The sequence below is a fragment of the Arachis ipaensis genome, chromosome B04, assembly GCF_000816755.2.
Source record: "Arachis ipaensis cultivar K30076 chromosome B04, Araip1.1, whole genome shotgun sequence".
Taxonomy (NCBI): Eukaryota; Viridiplantae; Streptophyta; class Magnoliopsida; order Fabales; family Fabaceae; genus Arachis; species Arachis ipaensis.
The window spans coordinates 3,041,829-3,060,646 of record NC_029788.2 but is presented as its reverse complement, the minus strand read 5'-3'; the positions used below and the strand labels follow the sequence as shown (position 1 = coordinate 3,060,646).

Here is an 18,818-nt window from a genome sequence, read left to right as displayed (position 1 = left end):
TTATGGAAAAAAATACAATCTGTTATTTAATGTGAAAATTTAATTAGTTTATTAAATTAAAATGACACAGTTTTAAATTTATTAAATTTTTTGTTTTTGTTTTGTGTAAATTAATAAATAAATATGATTTTCTTTAATAAAGTTAAAATAACTGTAAAAAGTACTTGGGATCAATTAGTAAGTATGGGTTTTTTTTTTTTTTTTTGTTTAAATTTGGCATGATTTTTTTATAGTTTTACAAGGACCCAAAGGGTGGGTTGGAAGTTTAGAGTCTGAGTGACGGTATCAGAGAAGAAACAGAGAAGAGGAAGTGTGAGCCGAGGGCTAAAAGAAACTGTCGAGGGAAGAGGTAGGAGAAGGAAGAAAAAGAGGTACCGCGGGACGGTTCCAGTGGCGTCGTAAGCAGCGCGCGGAGTGGGTCAGCTCCTCTTGCAGCAGCGCAGTCTCTCGCAGCGGCAGAAAGAGCAAGAAGCAGTGGCAGCAGTCGGAGAGGGAAGGCCATTGGGGGGAGACACTAAAGAAAATTAATAATATCGTGACATCACTAAAGACATTAATTACACTAAATGAAATTAAAGACACTAAAATCTAAGCAACAACAATTAAAACAGTTAAAAACGAAATTAGGTTTCAGACGGAATTACAGACGTTAGTTCTTCTGATTGTAAGTTAAAGAAATACTAAGTAGTTCTTACCTCGTTTCACATTATTAGGACCAACCAATTAATGGAACACCAACCAGAACTTGGTTAGTGGTTACTCGTTTCACTTTAGTGGTCGTCCCAAACCTATTCCCTAACCCTACTGTCTAGACACTATCTATAACTCAGGAGGTTTAGGAGGTCGCCGAAACACTTTACGTCAACTACCTTTCATCCTTTTCCACGGTTAGACTAGGAACCAAATTTTGAACATACACATCAAACTCAAACCTCCTTACCGTGTCAAACAAGGGTTGTGAGGTAGAACGGCACTCAAGAAGAAAACGAATTACGGTAAGGATATATACAAAAAACGAAAAAAAAAAATAAACACAAGTCTTTTTATAAGGACCGTAACAACGACGGTACTTAATAGAAGGGTGGATAAATACGGAACATATTTAAAATAATTAGTACTGGATTATTATACTAAACTGATAGTAGTAGAATACGAATTATTTAAATGGAGAGAACGTGATCGATACGAAATTCAGCAGAGTTTTATTACAACCTTGAACGTCAAATTTCGTAATAAAACCCAATAGTAGAACACCAAACTGATAATAGTAGAACAAACAATAGACGGAATTCGTACTAGAAAATAAAAGATATGTGTGAACAGATAAATTAACGTCCGTAACCACTTCTACTACCGACAAACTACATGGATAGTAGCTTAATGACGTTCACGGATATTAGAAAATCTACACCAAGAAATGGTTCGTTCAATACCATTAGTACACTTCTAAGACAATATAAACGAAGAGTACATGACATCTTTAATCTCAGATAGGTAGTAATAACAACAATTACTTGAACAAGCTCAAAACGAATAAATCCGGTGTTATATAGTCGTTTTCCGCCAACTATATTTACTCTCCCTCGAACCCGAACTAGTAGGACTGTGTTATTTTTCGATACCCCTGGAAAGACAGAAAATGATAACATACGTTATTATGCTCGAACGAAACTTCATCCAATGTTACTGAGAGGAGAAGTTTTATCAAATCTACGGATACGGTACTTCTTAAAGATAACTAACAACATAAGTCCCGTGGTTTTTTGACACTGAGAAAATTACGTCACACAGTCTAGAAGACCTAAAATATTCAGGGCTCGAACTAAGATTACCTTTACTTGTTCGAGTCTCTTTTGTCGTCGCACCCTTCCAAGAGACGGTTTAAAAATGTACCACAATGGAATATATAAACTGTAATTAACGAAATAACAATATTTGACGACGATGGAAACAAAACATTTTAAAGATAACACAACGGAGTAATACGTTCAACAGCTAATATAGAGATTAGAAAATCTATGAAGATGGTTATTCACTTGTTTTGGAAGTTGCACTTCTACGTGGTTCGTTACACCCACAACAGATATTACCGAACCTTATACGATGACCATGCCGTCTTTTGTTTTGTTTTCTTTCTAGACCGTACCACCTAATACTTCAATACTTGCTTTTACCGTTATTACAGGGATACATATCAGGTGGTCACAGTTCACTTAGATAAGTGGTCCTCCTCTGTAGTAGTCTACTCCCGACTGTTCTTCGGTTAAGTTTTCCCGCTAGATCCTTGTGTCGCTTTGTGTTCGAACCGGCGTCTCCTAGAGTAGAGAGTTTCGATTCCTGATGACAATAGTCTCTTTCAGGTGTCTTTAGTTCAAGTTCTCAGGAGAGTTTCCATAATAGAGGTAGATCCGTTAGTCTCGGACTTTTGAACCGAAAGTATCTTCTAAGACGGCCAGTTGATTCAGGTTGTTTTGGATGATCTCACAGGTTTTCAAGACGATCGGATTATGGTATACGGTGCAAGTACAGAAGACCTTGGTTAAAAAGAAAAGATAAATTATTTTATTGTTTCCTTAACTTGACATTGGTGTATTAATTGTTCCAGGAAAAAAATGAAATGTGAGACGTATTTCTTTTTATCTCTTTTATGTTACTTTTCGGTCGTAGAATTAATATATTACTATATATAAAAAATATTAATTCTAATTACCAATTTTTAATAACTTTGTAGTCATATAGCTATGTAAAATTTTAAAAGAATAAACTAAATAGGCACTAAAAAAATTTATATTAACTGACAAACACGAAAGTAGTAACGAAAGAGTAGAGTTAATTAATTAATACATTTTATGTAAGTATAATTGTAGAATTATAAACAAGTATTTGCAAATAGTTTTGTGTGTATGATTGTTTATAAAAAACAGGAACTCAACGAGTTTAAACCCAAGTCGGTGGATTGTGTATGTAATTACATGGAAGGCATCCGCTTGTACAACGGGTCACAGAGGTAAGTTATTAAATATAGAAGATTTATTTGTTTGTTCTATCGAAATGTACAGTTTCTAGGAGACGAGTTCATATCATATGTGGATAGGGGGCCAGTTAAAATTTGTAAATAAAAATGAAAAGATTAATTTATTTTATTTAAATCTCTACTCTATTAAAACATTTTCTCTCCGCTTTCTCTCAACTTTATTTTGTTTTTCTTCAGAAGTATATGTTTAGGTATGTAAACTAAATCTTTCGTTAGTTACCATCTTTTCCTGACAACGAAAATAATGACAGATAATGAAATTAATCTTCATGTGAATACTTCTATTCGTTCCGGTTCCAAAACATTGAGATCGAGATTCTCGTAGTGATTAACCGTTCAAACAGTTATATACGAAGTTAAAGAACAGTGGGAAAAGGAAAAAAGGTTATCGTATAAAAGAAAGATTACTATTTAAATAGTAGAAACCGTCGTTGACACAATCTGGAACCTCTGAGTAAATCGGTATCTGGTATCAAAGGAAACGTCTTTACTATATACATGGGAACAGTAGAAAAAAGAGGAATACTATACCGAGTCGATTTAATTAATTTTTAAACTCTCGACTAGTTTGTAATTAGTTTCAGGATAGTCGTATGTCAAGAGATCTTTAATATCTCGGATTTTTTTTTCACCATTTAACGTAGTGAGTTGAAGAGGTATGAGCTCAGGAAGGAACATCTTTTTAAGGTAACGAAGATTTTAATTCTTCCTAGAACACCAGTTTGAACCTGAAAAGGTGGTTGTTTGTGTGACAGGTTTCCAGTTTTCATCTATAACGGAAGACGATACGGGGTTAACAATACACGATCACAGTATAGGGCAACGGGTTTGTCCATGTATCATCTAGTTCTAAGGTTCCTGTTTACTCCGTGTGTAACACTATTACCGTATGTGTATCCGAGAGGTTCCTACTAACGAAAGAAAGTAACGTAACTTGAGTCGATGTTTTCAACTCTGTCATGAGTTTGTGGGGTTCTCTGGATTGACACAAGGCTAATGTTATCACAGTGTTAGAAATAAGTTTTTTAAAAAATTAAATAAAAAATATTTTTTTATTTTTATTAAATTATAAGAGTATTTTAGTAAAATTAGTGATATAATATATATTTTCTTTTAAAAAAATTAGATGTTGATGTAGAAAATAAATTACACATGGTTTATTATTATTTGTCCATATTTTAAATGTATCGATATGTATGAATTTATGATCGTACCATAGCAAATACCATTGATTGAATCAATTTACAAGTAAACATTGTAAAGATCAAACACAAATTATAATTTTATCTAGAATAAACTATTATTTATACCCATTAAAATTTTAAACGCAGACAAATATACTCATAAAACAATAAAATTAAGAGCAATGCTAGGGGACCAACAACTTTTGTGATTGGTAGCCATCAAATAGCCATCAATAATGGTTTAATGGTGTGAGATTTCATCTAATGACTCACATTTTTCTACTGATTACATGCTGGCCAAAATTCAATAAAATTGCTGATCCCTAAACTTTTTCTAAAATTAAAGTTGTACCCGTAAAAGATTAGTTCTATACTATAAAACTATTCAAACCTTAAAAAATTATCCAAAAATCTCAAATTATCCTTGTTAGCCTAACCCAACCCATCCTAATCCCTAACCCTTTTTGGCACCAGCTTCTTCAAGTTACTTCTTTGCTTCATCAGCTTCATCCTTCGAAACCTCTTCCTTGAATTTCTTTGGCAAACATTTGATCAATTTCTTCACTTCTTTCGCTCGTCAATCCTCTCATAGCCATAATCACAGTGATTCTCACATTGCTTAGAACCTCCTCGATCAACGTCGAACTCTGTCTTCTCTTTCGCAGCTGCGTGTGCCTTGGCGGGGTCGACTGCTCTAGGTGCAGCGACGACAGCAGCGGGGCCGAAGGACACGATGAAGATAGTGGTAAAGAGAAGAAAAGGGAGGCTAAGGTTTCGTCGATGAAGAAAAGGAAGAGAATGGTGGTGGTAAACAGAAGGAAGCGACTGCAGTGGTCTGGAGGAGAGCATGCTAGGTAAGAGTGAGATGAAGAGAGCGGTCTGAAGAGGCTTGCAGAGAGAGTGCTCAGGTTGGAGATCGAGAAGCCTTAGAGGATCAATCGGAGCCGCTGGGATAATGTGTGGCTCACAGCGGAACAGGTTCAATACGCTTGCGTTGATGTTTTCGTGTCGTTCGAGGTTGGAAGAATCTTGTATGATTCTGGAAATGGAAATGCCTTTTGATTCTTTAGTTTTATCTAGGAATCTATTTCTTCTCAGTATTAATTGGTTATACAGGTAATAGCTCTGGTTGAAGAAGTTGTTGATGAAGTGAAATAGAGAGAATAGTAGTAATAGCAGTGGTGATTGTGGTGATAATAGCAATATGGAGAGGAAGAATTTTAGTGGGGGTAAAGGGTTATGGATTAGGGTGGGTTAGATTAGGTTAAGAAGGTTAATTTTAGGATTTTAGATAGTTTTTTAGGGTTTGAATAATTTTATCGTACGGAACCGATCTTTTATTGTTATCACTTTAATTTCGATGTTTTGTGAATATATTATCAGCCTATCGTAGGTATAAACAGTAATTTACTCTTTTATCTAATATTATTATAGTTATTTTTGTGTTTTATAATACTATTAAAGTGAATGCAAAAAAATATTGGATTATTAGACATAAAGTTGATTGTCTAAAATTAAGAACTAGCAATAGTATATTTTTTTTCCAATAAAATAAACTATATAAGAATAGTTTGATGACTTTCAACTATAGTATAAATTGCTCATTAGTTTTTATTTTTTTGAAACAATTTAGCACGTTCATCTCCCATAAATTATTTTTAAAAAGTGCAATTATAAAAGTAAATGAATAACCAACTTATTTTATGTCTGAGAAAGATTAAAGATAATTTAATCTATAATTTAGGATCTAACACATGTGATGCATTACATAGAGAAATCTTGTTAATTATTATGAGAAGTTTATAAAATATAAATTGATTAATGAAGAGGACATTTAAGATTATTAAAAGGAGATTTTAATTACAAGAGTTACCTTACTAATTATTATGAAAACTATTATAAGAATTAACATTGAGGTTGAAAGAAAAAAATATTTGGTTTCATAATAAAATTACATCTATATTAATATGTTGATATGGTAAAATTTTAAGGAATTCAGATATTATGACTTGAATATAGAATGACTTTAATATCAGTTTTATATAAATAAAAAATTATCTATTTTGTAGTTTAAGAACACATGTTAATATTATAAATTAAAAAAAGTTATTAAAAATACAAAAATTTAAGTTTTTAATATGTGTTGTCTATCATACGTAGGTATACTTTTTTTTAAATTGGGTTTGTGATAAATTATTTTTTATGATGAGACAGTTCTTTTGAAAGGGTCAAGTTGATGGCAGAAGTTTTTCTCTTGTTAATTGGAGGACCGTGGTCACTCCAAAAAAAATTGGTGGCTTGGGTGTTAGAGATCCTGCGTGTGCTAATATATCTTTACTTGATAAATTGGTTTGGCAATTTTTTATTGTCAGGACAAGTCTTGGGTTGTTTTATTGAGGGAAATGTATCTAAGAAATGAGGGAGTTTTAGATGGCCATGTTCCTTGTAATGCTTCTCATGTTTGAAAGAGTATTTCAAAGGCTTTAGTGCTCTTAAGGATGCCTTCTCTTGGTGTGTTAGGTCACTTGATCAATCTTTTTAGTTTGACAAGTGGAGTATTGAGGGCCCAATTGCTCAAGATGTCCCTTTTGTTCATATATCTGGTTCTGGAACCTTTTAGGCCTGTATTCAGATAACTCAAATTTACGTGATTGGCTCTATAGAAGTGAAAGGAGTGGAGATGTTTTTCTTTTCTTCTCGATCATCTGGTGGATTTGGAGAAACAAGAATCATGACTTATTTAATATAGATGACTCTTGGAGTGCTAGTAAAGTGGTGAGTTTGATTCGTAGTTCAGTAAGGGAGTTTCACTCTATTTTTGCTATGCATCAATCTTTGTCTCCTCCTTCACTTTGTTTGCATTGGGTCTCACCTCTCGTTCATTCTGTTAAATTGAATTGTGATGCTAGTTGTTTTGCTCCTTTTGGCTATACTGATTTTGGTTGTATTATTCGCAATTCTGATGGATGTTGGTTGAAAGGTTACACTGAAAAAGTCGAAGTGTCCAGTGTTCTTTTTGCTGAATTGTATGCGATTTGGAGAGGTTTACTTCTAGTTTGGGATAGTTGATTTCGTGAGGTTATTTGTGAAACAGACTGTTTAGAAGTCCTTTTCTTGGTAAACCAAAGAATACATAGTAATAATATTCCGGAATGGAATTTGACAAAGTATATACAGGAGGTTATGAATTGGAATTGGAGAGTCTCTATTCTTTTAATTCAGAGAAATGCGAATAATGTTGCAAATTGAATGGCTAAAGTAGCTACTTCTAGCACGAATATTCATTCGAATTGGAGTCAACTATAAAATGAGTTTCAACATCTAATAGATTGAGATATGAACCTAGTCAATTAATTTGATTTTGTCTTTTTTTTTTCTTTTTTTCTTTTCTGTTTAGTAAAAAAAAAACATAAATAAAATAGATAGGTTATTTTTGGCAGGTTACATATAGCCTTCGTCCTTTTAGTCTGAGCAGTTATTAGCTCATAAGATAATGCATGCTAATAAGAACATTGGGAATACAGTTATAAACAGCTATAGGCATACAAAACATGCATTCCGTAGTAAATTGTATAGTTTGAAAGATCAGAGAGAAATTTGATATTTATCTGATAGTGTTTACATAAAAAATTAGCTATCAAATTATCTACTATGATTTTGTGTGTGTATATATATATATATATATTATTTAACTTATTTTTAATGTATATTTTGTATTTCAAGATTTATTTTGTACAAATAATTATTTTTAGGGTTAATAAGTACTTTTTTTGTCAATAACGTCTGAGCTCAAAATCAAAATCATCCCCGACCTTTTTTTCTTATTAAAATCATCCCCAATATTACAAGACGTTATAAAATTGTTCTTTTTTATCACAATTTTATTTTTTGACAAAATTACCCTTAACTATTAATAAAAAATAAAAAATATATTAAAAAATAAAAACATAACCCAATCCCAAACACCACCCCATCCCATCCTCATCCCCTTAACAAAAAAAAATGAATCCCCATCCCAATCATCACCCCCATTCCCATCCCTTTAAAATTTTTAGTGATTTATTTTGTGGTTGTTGCTACTGAATTTGCTATTGTTGAATTTGCTGAATTTGTTGTTGTTGCTGTTGAAGAAGAGAAGAAGAATTGTTGTTGTTGAATTTGATTGTTGCTGTTGCTGAAGGAGAGAAGAAGAATTGGGATTTTTTGGATGGGAGAGGGAGAGGAAGGGAAAGTTCGCAAAGAGCAGAAGGAAGGAGATATCAAGATCCAAGGCCAGTGAGAAAACCCAGCTTCTTGAGTCTTGATCCAAGGCCATACCTACCTAGTAACATTAAACCCTTGAGAATCAAGATCCTGAATCACCTCCTCAATATCATCATCACTATTTGTTCCGAGGGTTACCTGAAACTGGAGGTCGATCTCGGATGAGATCTTTGGTACTGGTCGGAGATTACGTGTCCGGCTGGCTGGTGGCGGCCGGAACTGTTGTGTCCGACTTGTTGGACTTGCTGCACTGCTGATTCTTGGCCACCGGAGGGTGGGGGTACCTGCAAGAGACTCCGATGCTTAAGTTAGCACGGGTATTAAGCAGGTTTTATGTAGAATCAGAGTATGAGTTATACCTGGGTGCTCCAGTGTATTTATAGTAGATGGGGCTGACTGGGATTTTCGATGATATGCAAAAACATATTTTAACTTATATATGTTAATAACTTGGGTTTCGGATAATTTAAAAAAAACATATGCTTGTGACCTTTCTGATAAGATAAGTTAGTTATCTTATCTTCAAGGGAACCGCCTTTATCTCTATAGGCTTGGATTGCTTTTGGATTTGGATCGTGTTCCTTCATTTGGGCCCTTTACTGGGCTTTCCTGTCGATTTGGCCGAGTTCTTCGTAAAGAAGTCGGTCCGCTTGACCTGAACAGGTCGGTTGCTTTGCTACTGAACATCCCGGTTCGGACAGCTCGACCCAGGGTATGAACAGTGCCCCTGCTTGAGCTCGGTATTCTTTTTGAGGCCGAGTTCTTGACTTCGGTCCTTCTTTAATGAAGCCGAACTCAAGCATTTTGTCGATTCCTTTGTAGAAGCTTTTTGAATGTAGAACGTTTTCCTCTAAAAGCGCGCGCTTTTATATCGGCGCTTTGGGAACGTGCGAGGGTTTAATGCCTTTTAATTTTAGCATTAATTGCCCCGTTTCCTTTTGGCTCTTTATTTTGATTTTGAAAATCCCGAAACGGTTTCTCTTCTTTCGCCCTTTTCGTAACTTCGCATTTTTCCCTTCATTCTCTCGCTTTCAACTTTTCTTTGTATTGCGGTGTTTGTTTGATTTTTCTGAAGCCTCTGCTTGGAGTTCGTAGTTTCGCATTTCAGCCCAGCGACATTTTCTTTTGCTCGTGTCTTTTCTTTTGCTTCGATGTAGTGATTCCAGATTTCGCCGTCCCTCTTCACCTTCCCTGAAGTCTGCTGCCTTTTCAGGTTGGTACTAACTTTCTTGCTTCTTTCACGGCTTCATCTTTAGTTTTTTTTGGTGAAGCTTTTGCTTTTGCATGTCTTGAAAGTTTGAACCTTTTCATGATTTTGCATTTGTTTGTCGCTGTAAATGCGTTTTTCTTGGCTTTCTTTTGTGTTGGAGGTCGGCACGCATTTTAGTAAAGGTATTGAGATTCCTCTTTTGTACAGGATATTGTTTATGATGGTGTAGTACTGTGCCTCTCTTTTTAACTTCTTTGCCTCCTTTTCTTCTGCGGGGAGTGTTCCTTCTTTGAGGTAGTTGATTATGGGGGTCATCCATCCTTGGTCCTGACTTGTTATGGCCAGGACTTTTTCCTCTTCCGAGATTGACGAGTTTTGCAATATTTCCTGGATGAGGCTTCTATTGTTGCCCCCTGGTTTGGTGCTGGCTAGTTTTGAGAGTGCATCAGCTCGGGCATTTTGTTCGCGGGGTATGTGGCAGATCTTATATTCCCCGATTTGTCCGAGTAGTTCCTTGGTTTTATGGAACCCGAACTTGAGGGAGAGCTCAACTTGGGTTCCTTGGTTGCTTTCTATTATCACGCCTGCGCCACTTCCAGTTTTATTTGAGGAACTGTCCATGTAGAGATTCCATTATGTGGGAGTTTCCAGGGTATCTGTGAATTCTGCGATGAAGTCGGCCAGATACTGTGATTTGATGGCCGTCCGAGCTTCATATTAGAGGTCAAATTCTGACAACTCGACTGCCCATTGTAGAATTCTGCCTGCTAAATCTGTTTTCTGCAATATTCCTTTTATGGGCTGGTTAGTTCTAACCTTAATGGTGTGAGCCTGGAAGTACGGGCGGAGTCGTCGAGATGTTAGGATGAGAATATAGGCAAATTTTTCTATTTTCTGGTAGTTCAGCTCGGATCCCTGTAGTGCTTTGCTAATGAAGTAGACGGGTTGTTGCCCATTTTCGTCTTCTCTGACTAGTGCTGAGGCTATCGCCCGGCTTCCTACTGCGAGATATAATATGAGTGGTTCTCCTTCTCGTGGTCGGGATAGGATAGGTGGCCGTCCTAAGAACTCCTTGAAGTCTTGGAAAGCTTGCTCACATTCTGCCGTCCATTCGAACTGTTTTCCCTTTCTTAAAGTAGCATAGAAGGGGAGAGATCTTATCGCAGCTCCTGCTAAGAATCGGGATAGGGCGGCCAATCTCCTGTTGAGTTGTTGTACTTCTTTGACACAGGTTGGGCTCTTCATGTTGAGTACAGCTTGACATTTGTCTGGATTTACTTCAATTTCCCTTTGTGTGAGCATGAAACCCAAGAATTTGCCTGCTTCAACTGCGAAGGTGCATTTTGCGGGATTGAGTCGCATGTTATGCTTCCTTATAGTGTCAAATACTTGAGCCAGGTCGGACAATAATGTATCTTCGCTTTGTGTTTTTATCAACATGTCGTCCACATAGACTTCCATGATTTTTCCGATGTGATCTGAGAAGACTTTATTCATTAGCCTTTGATAAGTAGCTCCCGCGTTCTTGAGACCGAAAGGCATCACGATGTAGCAGTAGTTCGCCTTTGGTGTTAAGAACGAGGTTTTTTCTTAATCTGGTGGATACATGGGGATTTGGTTGTATCCCGAATAGGCGTCCATAAACGAGAGGTATCTATATCCGGAGGAAGCATCTACTAGAGCGTCAATACTTGGGAGTGGGTATGGATCTTTTGGGCAGGCTTTGTTGAGATCGGTGTAATCGGTACACATGCGCCACTTTCCGTTTGATTTTTTTACCAAGACGACGTTGGCTAGCCATAGTGGGTACTTAACTTCTCTTATGAATCCTGCCTCCAGTAACGTTTGTACTTGTTCTTCCACAGCTTGGGATCGTTCTGGTCCGAGTTTTCTCCGATTCTACTGCACCGGCCGAGATCCTGGATAGACCGCCAACTTGTGGCACATTAGCTTAGGGTCTATGCCTGGCATGTCTGCGGCTTTCCATACGAAGAGGTCGACATTATCTCGTAAGAATTGTATCAGTGATTCTTTTGAGTCTCCTCTTAGGACCGTGCCGATATTAGTCATTTTGTCCGAGGTGTCTCCAATATGAACCTTCTCTACCTCACCTTCTGGGTGCGGACGGAATTCTTCTCGACGCTGAGCTCCGCCAAGCTCAATTGTATGAAACTCTTCTCCTCTGCCTTTGAGGTTTAAACTCTCGTTATAACAGCGATGTGCCATCTTTTGATCTGCTTTTATCGTGGCTATCCCCTCTGTAGTTGGAAATTTCATGCATAGATGCGGAGTTGAGACTATTGCGCCGAGTTGATTGAGTGTTGTCCGACCTATGAGAGCATTGTAGGCTGAACTTACGTCGACCATAATGTAGTCTATTTTGAGGATCCTAGATTGGTTCCCTTTTCCAAAAGTAGTGTGTAGCGATACATATCCCAGCGGTTGTATCGGAGTGTCCCCTAGTCCAAACAGATTGTTCGGGTATGCTCTAAATTCCTTTTCGTCTAAGCCGAGCTTGTCGAAGGCTGTTTTGAATAAGATGTCAGCAGAACTCCCTTGGTCTACTAGTGTGCGGTGTAGATTGGCGTTTGCCAGTATAATAGTGATGACCATGGGATCTTCGTGTCCCGAGATGATGCCGGATGCGTCCTTTTTAGTAAATGTTATCGCCGGGATGTCGGGTGCTTCCTCCTTTCCCTCAACATGATATACTTCTTTGAGATATCTCTTTCGGGACGATTTGGAGATCCCACCTCCTGCAAATCCGCCGTGTATCATGTGGACGTGTCTTTCTGGTGTCCGAGGTGACCGTTCAGCTCGTCCATCATCTTCGTCTCTTCGTCTTTTTCTTTGGTCATCATCCCGGGTGGCCAGAAATCGATCTAATTTTCCTTCTCTTACCAATTTTTCTATGATATTTTTCAAGTCGAAGCACTCGTTGGTAGAGTGCCATCGAATTCGATGGTATTCACAATATTCCTTCCGGTTTTCTCCTCCCCTTTTGCCTTTGAGTGGCCGCGCTAGGGGGATTTTTTCTGTATGGCAAACTTCTTTGTACACGTCGACCAGGGATGCTTTGAGAGGAGTGTAGTTGTGGTATTTTTTGATTTTCTCACCCTGTCGATCTTCTTTCCTTTTGGAGTCCTTGTCTTTGTCTCGGTAGGAGGCCCTAGATTTTGAGGTTTCTCCCAGCCGAGCGTTCTCTTCCATGTTGATGTATTTTTCTGCTCGCTCCTGCACTTCGTCTAAGGAGGTAGGATACTTTTTTGATATAGATTGGCTAAAAGGTCCCTCTCGTAAGCCATTGATAAGCCCATGATGGCGGCCTCTGTTGGTAAACTTTGTATGTCCATGCATGTTTTGTTGAATCTTTCCATGTAGTTGCGGAGGCTCTCCCGATCTCCTTGCTTGATCCCTAGTAAGCTGGATGCGTGCTTTGCCTTATCTTTCTGGATGGAGAATCTGGCCAGGAACTTTTTGGCCAGGTCGTCGAAGTTTGAGATGGACTTCGGAGGTAAGTTGTCGAACCATCTGATCACCGTTTTCGTGAGAGTTGTTGGAAAAGCTTTGAGCGAACGGCATCTGAGGCATCGGTAAGGTACATTCTGCTTCTGAAATTGCTGAGATGATGGTTGGGATCTGTAGTGCCATCATACAAAACCATATCCAGGAGCTTGAAATCTTTTGGGATTTTGGTCTTCATGATTTCCCTGGTGAATGGATCCTGTTCTTTGCGTGAATTTTCCTCAGGAGTGGTCCGAGGAGCTTTTGATTTGAGGTCGGCCTCTAATTGCTGTAGTTTTTCTTCTAGATCTCGACGTCGCCGTACCTCTCTTTGTAGATCCTTTCCGATCTCCCGTTGTTGCTGGGTTTCTTTCTCAAGTTGCTTTAAGCGATCTTGAAGTGCTTCCATGGCTCCCGGATTTGGTGAGTTTTTGTCCCCGTTGGATTCCGGAGTATCCTTTAGCGTAGTGTCCGCGTTCTTGTGCGGTGTTCTGTTCTCCAGATCCGAGTCGTGGTCGTTGTCATGGCCGTCCGCCATGGTTTAGGGATGACTTTCAGGTTCCCCGGCAACGGCGCCAATGTTCCGAGGGTTACCTGAAACTGGAGGTCGATCTCGGATGAGATCTTTGGTACTGGTCGAAGATTACGTGTCCGGCTGGCTGGTGGCGGCCGGAACTGTTGTGTCCGACTTGTTGGACTTGCTGCACTGCTGATCCTTGGCCACCGGAGGGTGGGGGGGTACCTGCAAGAGACTCCGATGCTTAAGTTAGCACGGATATTAAGCAGGTTTTATGTAGAATCAGAGTATGAGTTATATCTGGGTGCTCCAGTGTATTTATAGTAGATGGGGCTGACCTTTCTGATAAGATAAGTTAGTTATCTTATCTTATCTTATCTTTATTTTGGGTGAAGTCAGCTTATCTTCAAGGGAACCGCCTTTATCTCTATAGGCTTGGATTGCCTTTGGATTTGGGTCGTGTTCCTTCATTTGGGCCCTTTACTGGGCTTTCCTGTCGATTTGGCCGAGTTCTTCGTAAAGAAGTCGGTCCGCTTGACCTGAACAGGTCGGTTGCTTTGCTACTGAATATCCCGGTTCGGACAGCTCGACCCAGGGTATGAACACTATTGTTATCATATATGAACCAACGCTCCACACCAAGCCAAGCATGGTACATAACCCACTCCCTCAGTACAGAACCCTGGTTCCACACCATGGTACATACACAAAGCTCATATTTTTCCCTCTTTTTCTTATCATTTCCATCAATTCTAGCGATAGACAGTAATATGGTGCAAACTGGGTACCGAAAATTTCCACTCAAATGGCTCACAGTAACCCCAACCCCTTTAGCCCTATCAGTGTTGTTCCTAACACCCTGCGGCAGCAAGCACCTCACAACTTCTTGCGCCACCAAAACCGTCCTCGTCGTTATAAAAAACGAACCGTCTTTGTTCAAGTTCTTGAACCCAAAGTGGCACCGAAAATGAGTCAAATTGGAAACCTTGTGTGGTCTCAGATTTAAACCCTTCACGAACACAATAATGATGTTGCTCTCTCTATCAAGGCTCGCCTCGTAATAATAGACACATTCAAGTTGGTGGGGGTTGATGTGGTGGTTGGTGAGTAGAAGGAGGAGGAGGTAATGGTTGGGGAATTGGATGCGATGTTGGAGTGTGAAGGAAGGGGTGGAAGAAGTGAGAGGCGTTAAGGGGTCAAGAATGGAGTTGCTGATGGCAGAGGAGTAGAGGAGAGAGAGCGCGAGGGGAGGGCGGAGGAGGGTGGCGGTGTTGAAGTTGAAGAAGAGGAAGAAGCTGGGTTTTCTCACTGGGAAGAGACATCGGAGGTGGGGTGGGGGGAGGGATTTTTTGTTTTTGTTTTTATTTTTTATTATTTTTATTAATTGTTAAAGGTAATTTGGTCAAAAAATTAAAATTGAGATAAAAAAGATGATTTTATAACGTTTTGTAACGTTGAGGATGATTTTAATAAGAAAAAAAGGTCAGAGACGATTTTGATTTTGACCCAAGATCTTGGGGACGAAAAAAAATACTTAACCCTTATTTTTATGTATACGTAATATAATTATTGGTATAATTATATTTTGTTATTATAAAATGTGATTAGTCTTTAGAATATCTAATTACAAATTAAAAACTAAAATAGTCATTTAAATAATAACATATAATTTAAAATTTTATTTTTTTATATTTCATATTTCAAATAGATTGAATAATTTTTCATTTGACAATATAATTAAAATGTCTCTTTTTTATATATATGTTGTTAAACAATTATTTAAAAATATTTAAAACCTATCTTTCATACAATTAGCTCTGATCTTAATGATATTCACAGTTGAAAAAGTTTATTCAATTAGTGTAATCGTTATGAAAAAAAAGTAAAACTAGTTTCAAAAGAAAAAAACACCAATAAATAGATAATATTCTTTCAAGTCAATTTTTAAGAAAGAACACCAATCTCATTTAAATTTGAGAATTTATCATTATAATAATACATATCTAATATGAAGTTTTTAAATTGATTATCAAGTGTCAAAAGTTGAATACAAAATTATTATGGAGTCAAATTTAATAATTTAATAGGAACAAATAAATATTATTATTATTATTATGTACTATTTAAAAAATTTTAAATTATAGTGGGGGCAAACGCCCCACTACAATATAAGTAGATTTGTCCTATTATTATATATTTATGTATAAATACATGTATTTATTTAACTTATTCTCAATTCGTATTTTATATTTTGACTTACATTTTATGCTAACAACTGATTTTAATAAATAATTTTAGTGTACATATAACATTCCTCTAATTTTTTTATATGTCAATCTATCACATTTGTTATCCTATCCGATAGTATTGTGTTGAATGTTTGAAAATTGAAATGTTATTCTTATTCGTAATGCTTAGTGCAGAAAAGATGGGGGGAATAGAATTGAAGGTGTACTGAAAAAATCAAAGTGACGGTGTTGGTAGTAGTAAGATGTCTAATGGGATAATTGAAGGGGCAATATGTAAGTGAACCCAGCCTGATCCATTCTCCTTTTATACCCTTCTTTCTTTCCCTTTTTTTCCCCTCCCTCTCTACTGGAAAACTTTACTGTGTTTTTTTTTTTTTTGAAAGACTCTCTTTGTAAGGATGTGACCAAAGTTTCTTAAAGCCCTAAAGCAACAAAGGCCTTCTTTTATTTGTTTACCCACATTCCTATCTCTACAAGTGTGTGTTTGTCAATGACAATAAAATAATGATTAATTACCGAAATACCAAAAGAAAAAAATTTTGATCAATTGCCTTCATTTTTCTTGATGTCATTTCTCTGATTTACTCCAACAATTAGTTGCTAATCTTGTTTCTTGATTATTTTTTTTTTTGGTGATAGTATGAAATGAAACCAAAGCCATGATATTAAGATTCAATTTGTTTGGCAGAATTTCAATTATTATTAATTAAGTTAAAGCTGAGTTGGGGCTGACCAAGTGCAAATGAACAATGAAAAAAAAAATAAAATGTTCATTAATTTAATTTAGGTTTGGAAAAAGAAGCACTAAAAAAGCGATGCATATGTGAGTAGTTCAGAGCACTTCTTTCTCTTTTTTAAAAACGGAGCACTACAACCTTACATTTTCAGTCACATTCGTAAAACCTGCAAAATAAATCTTCATTTTATCATTAAAGCCCATCAAACATGCTCTGTCTAATAGAAATAAGAGATAAATATCAAATCAATATCCGAAAGATTCTGGTTGATAAAATGATATTTGACTTTTATTATTAACAAAATAACTCCCAACAAATTTTAAAAGTCGACAAAAACACCTAAACATGAAAGCATGATGTCACATTAAATGAAAAACGTTTATCTAACAATAAGAAGAGCTTCAATGATAGCGGCAAAGAACTTCGATTGTGTTTCCAGCAAGAAGGGGAGCTTGTGTAACACCCTAACTTTTAGCACGTCATGATCGTACCAAAAGTAAGGCGTTACTAACCTATTTTCCTTTATTATCTATTTAATATTGAGCCTTTACATTGTTATCACATTTCAGTTTTTAAGAAAGTTCCACAAAATTTTGTTTCTATTAATTAAAACTACATATCAAAGATCTTCAAATAATAATCATTACATAAATACTATTAATAATAAGTGCTATACAAATAAATTCAATATAAAACTCGAATACAATATCTATCTCTATGGATAAAATAGAAACTAAAGCAACAAGGGCGAGAGAATTCTATAAAAGCAACAGGAATCATAAGTAAATCTACTAATCGTCCGCAGCTTCATACTGAGTTTTCGAACCTGTGTCACTGAAATGGTAGAAGGTTTTGGGGTGAGAACAAACCACACGTTCTCAGTAGGGAATGGGAATGCCGTAAAAGTAATGAATATAATGCCAATAAGTAACTTACTCAATAAAACTATTTTGTTAAATCTTTGGAAATACTTCTTACTTTTACTTTATATAATTAATTACCTTCTTTAAAATTTTCGAAAACAAATCTCAATAACAACCTATTAGCACAAGAAACAGATCAACGCACAAACAAATTGCAACAAGACAAACAGCACAATCATAGAGAAACAAGATAAGCAAATACAACCAAATGCAAATGCGCAAACAAGGATGATGCATGTCTAGTCCTATCAAGACCATGAGCTCATGTGTCGGTTGCCTACACGCTCCCGACATTACCCGGGCACAAGTCCCAGATATGGCTTTCCAGATGCATACAGTGTGCTTATAAGTCTTACGGCTAGGCCGCATACAATATGACTTTCAAATCAATGTGCTTACATCTGGAAAACAGTTCTCAGTGTGTGGGCATCCCCATTCCCCACTATGCATTTGGCACTAAAGCCCAAACAAAGTCGCATCTGCTCTCCTGTGGTAGACAGTCTTTTAAAGCTTTTTCATTATCTTTGCCCTCTGCTCTCCTGTGGCAGGGATCCCCTTCAGTTAATGTATTCTTTTAATCTTTGTTCTCTGTTCTCTTGTGATAGAGATTCCTTTAATTATCTCTCTTTCATTTACTTTTCGTTCTTCTTCTTTTCTTTCTTATCAAACCGAACTCATATCATAATTTAAACGAAATCTCTTCTCAAAAGATTGGATTTAAAACATTATACTTTCCTTAATAAATTGGATTCAAAATAGAATAAATCTTTTCTTAACTAAATAAATCTCAAATAATTTAATTTTCCAAAACCAAATCTTTTAAAATAGCATTTCAAACAAAGTCTCAAATTTTATAAAAATTTCGGCCGCATCTCGCCTAGAACTCGGACTTAGCCACCCTTACGAGTTTCCTCTTTATCACCAACCCTTTTGTCAGTAGTTATCATAACAACAGATTCTCAATAAACAACTCATCATAATTTAGTTTAACGACTATCATTCTATCACCAACTAAAATTAGAATTTCCATCAATCATTCTTTAAAAAGTAAATCCGTCCATCTTCAAGACTTCTAACTACAGTGGCAAAACCACCTCATGATGCCTTCTCTCTCTCTTCACAGACGTTCTGTCTCTCTCTTCACACACGTTCTCTCTCTCTCTCTCTCTCTCTCTCTCTCTCTCTCTCTCTCTCTCT

At 36.7% G+C, this 18,818-nt stretch overlaps 2 protein-coding genes across 2 annotated transcripts in view; one reads left to right on the top strand and one right to left on the bottom strand.

Annotated features, from left to right (window-relative positions):
• LOC107635843 (probable LRR receptor-like serine/threonine-protein kinase At2g16250) overlaps nucleotides 1–269 on the top strand; it is a 4,075-nt gene extending 3,806 nt beyond the window's left edge. The window contains exon 8 of the mRNA XM_016339404.2: nucleotides 234–269. Coding sequence (XP_016194890.1) covers nucleotides 234–269 — 36 coding nt within the window. The remainder of the gene's footprint in view (nucleotides 1–233) is intronic.
• Nucleotides 8,492–18,818, bottom strand: part of LOC110270822 (glycosyltransferase family 92 protein RCOM_0530710-like) — an 11,665-nt gene continuing 1,338 nt past the window's right edge. Inside the window, exons 2-3 of the mRNA XM_021120262.1 lie at nucleotides 14,322–15,020; nucleotides 8,492–8,603 (exon numbers count right to left, since the gene is read on the bottom strand). Coding sequence (XP_020975921.1) covers nucleotides 8,536–8,603; nucleotides 14,322–15,020 — 767 coding nt within the window. The 3' untranslated portion in view covers nucleotides 8,492–8,535. The remainder of the gene's footprint in view (nucleotides 8,604–14,321; nucleotides 15,021–18,818) is intronic.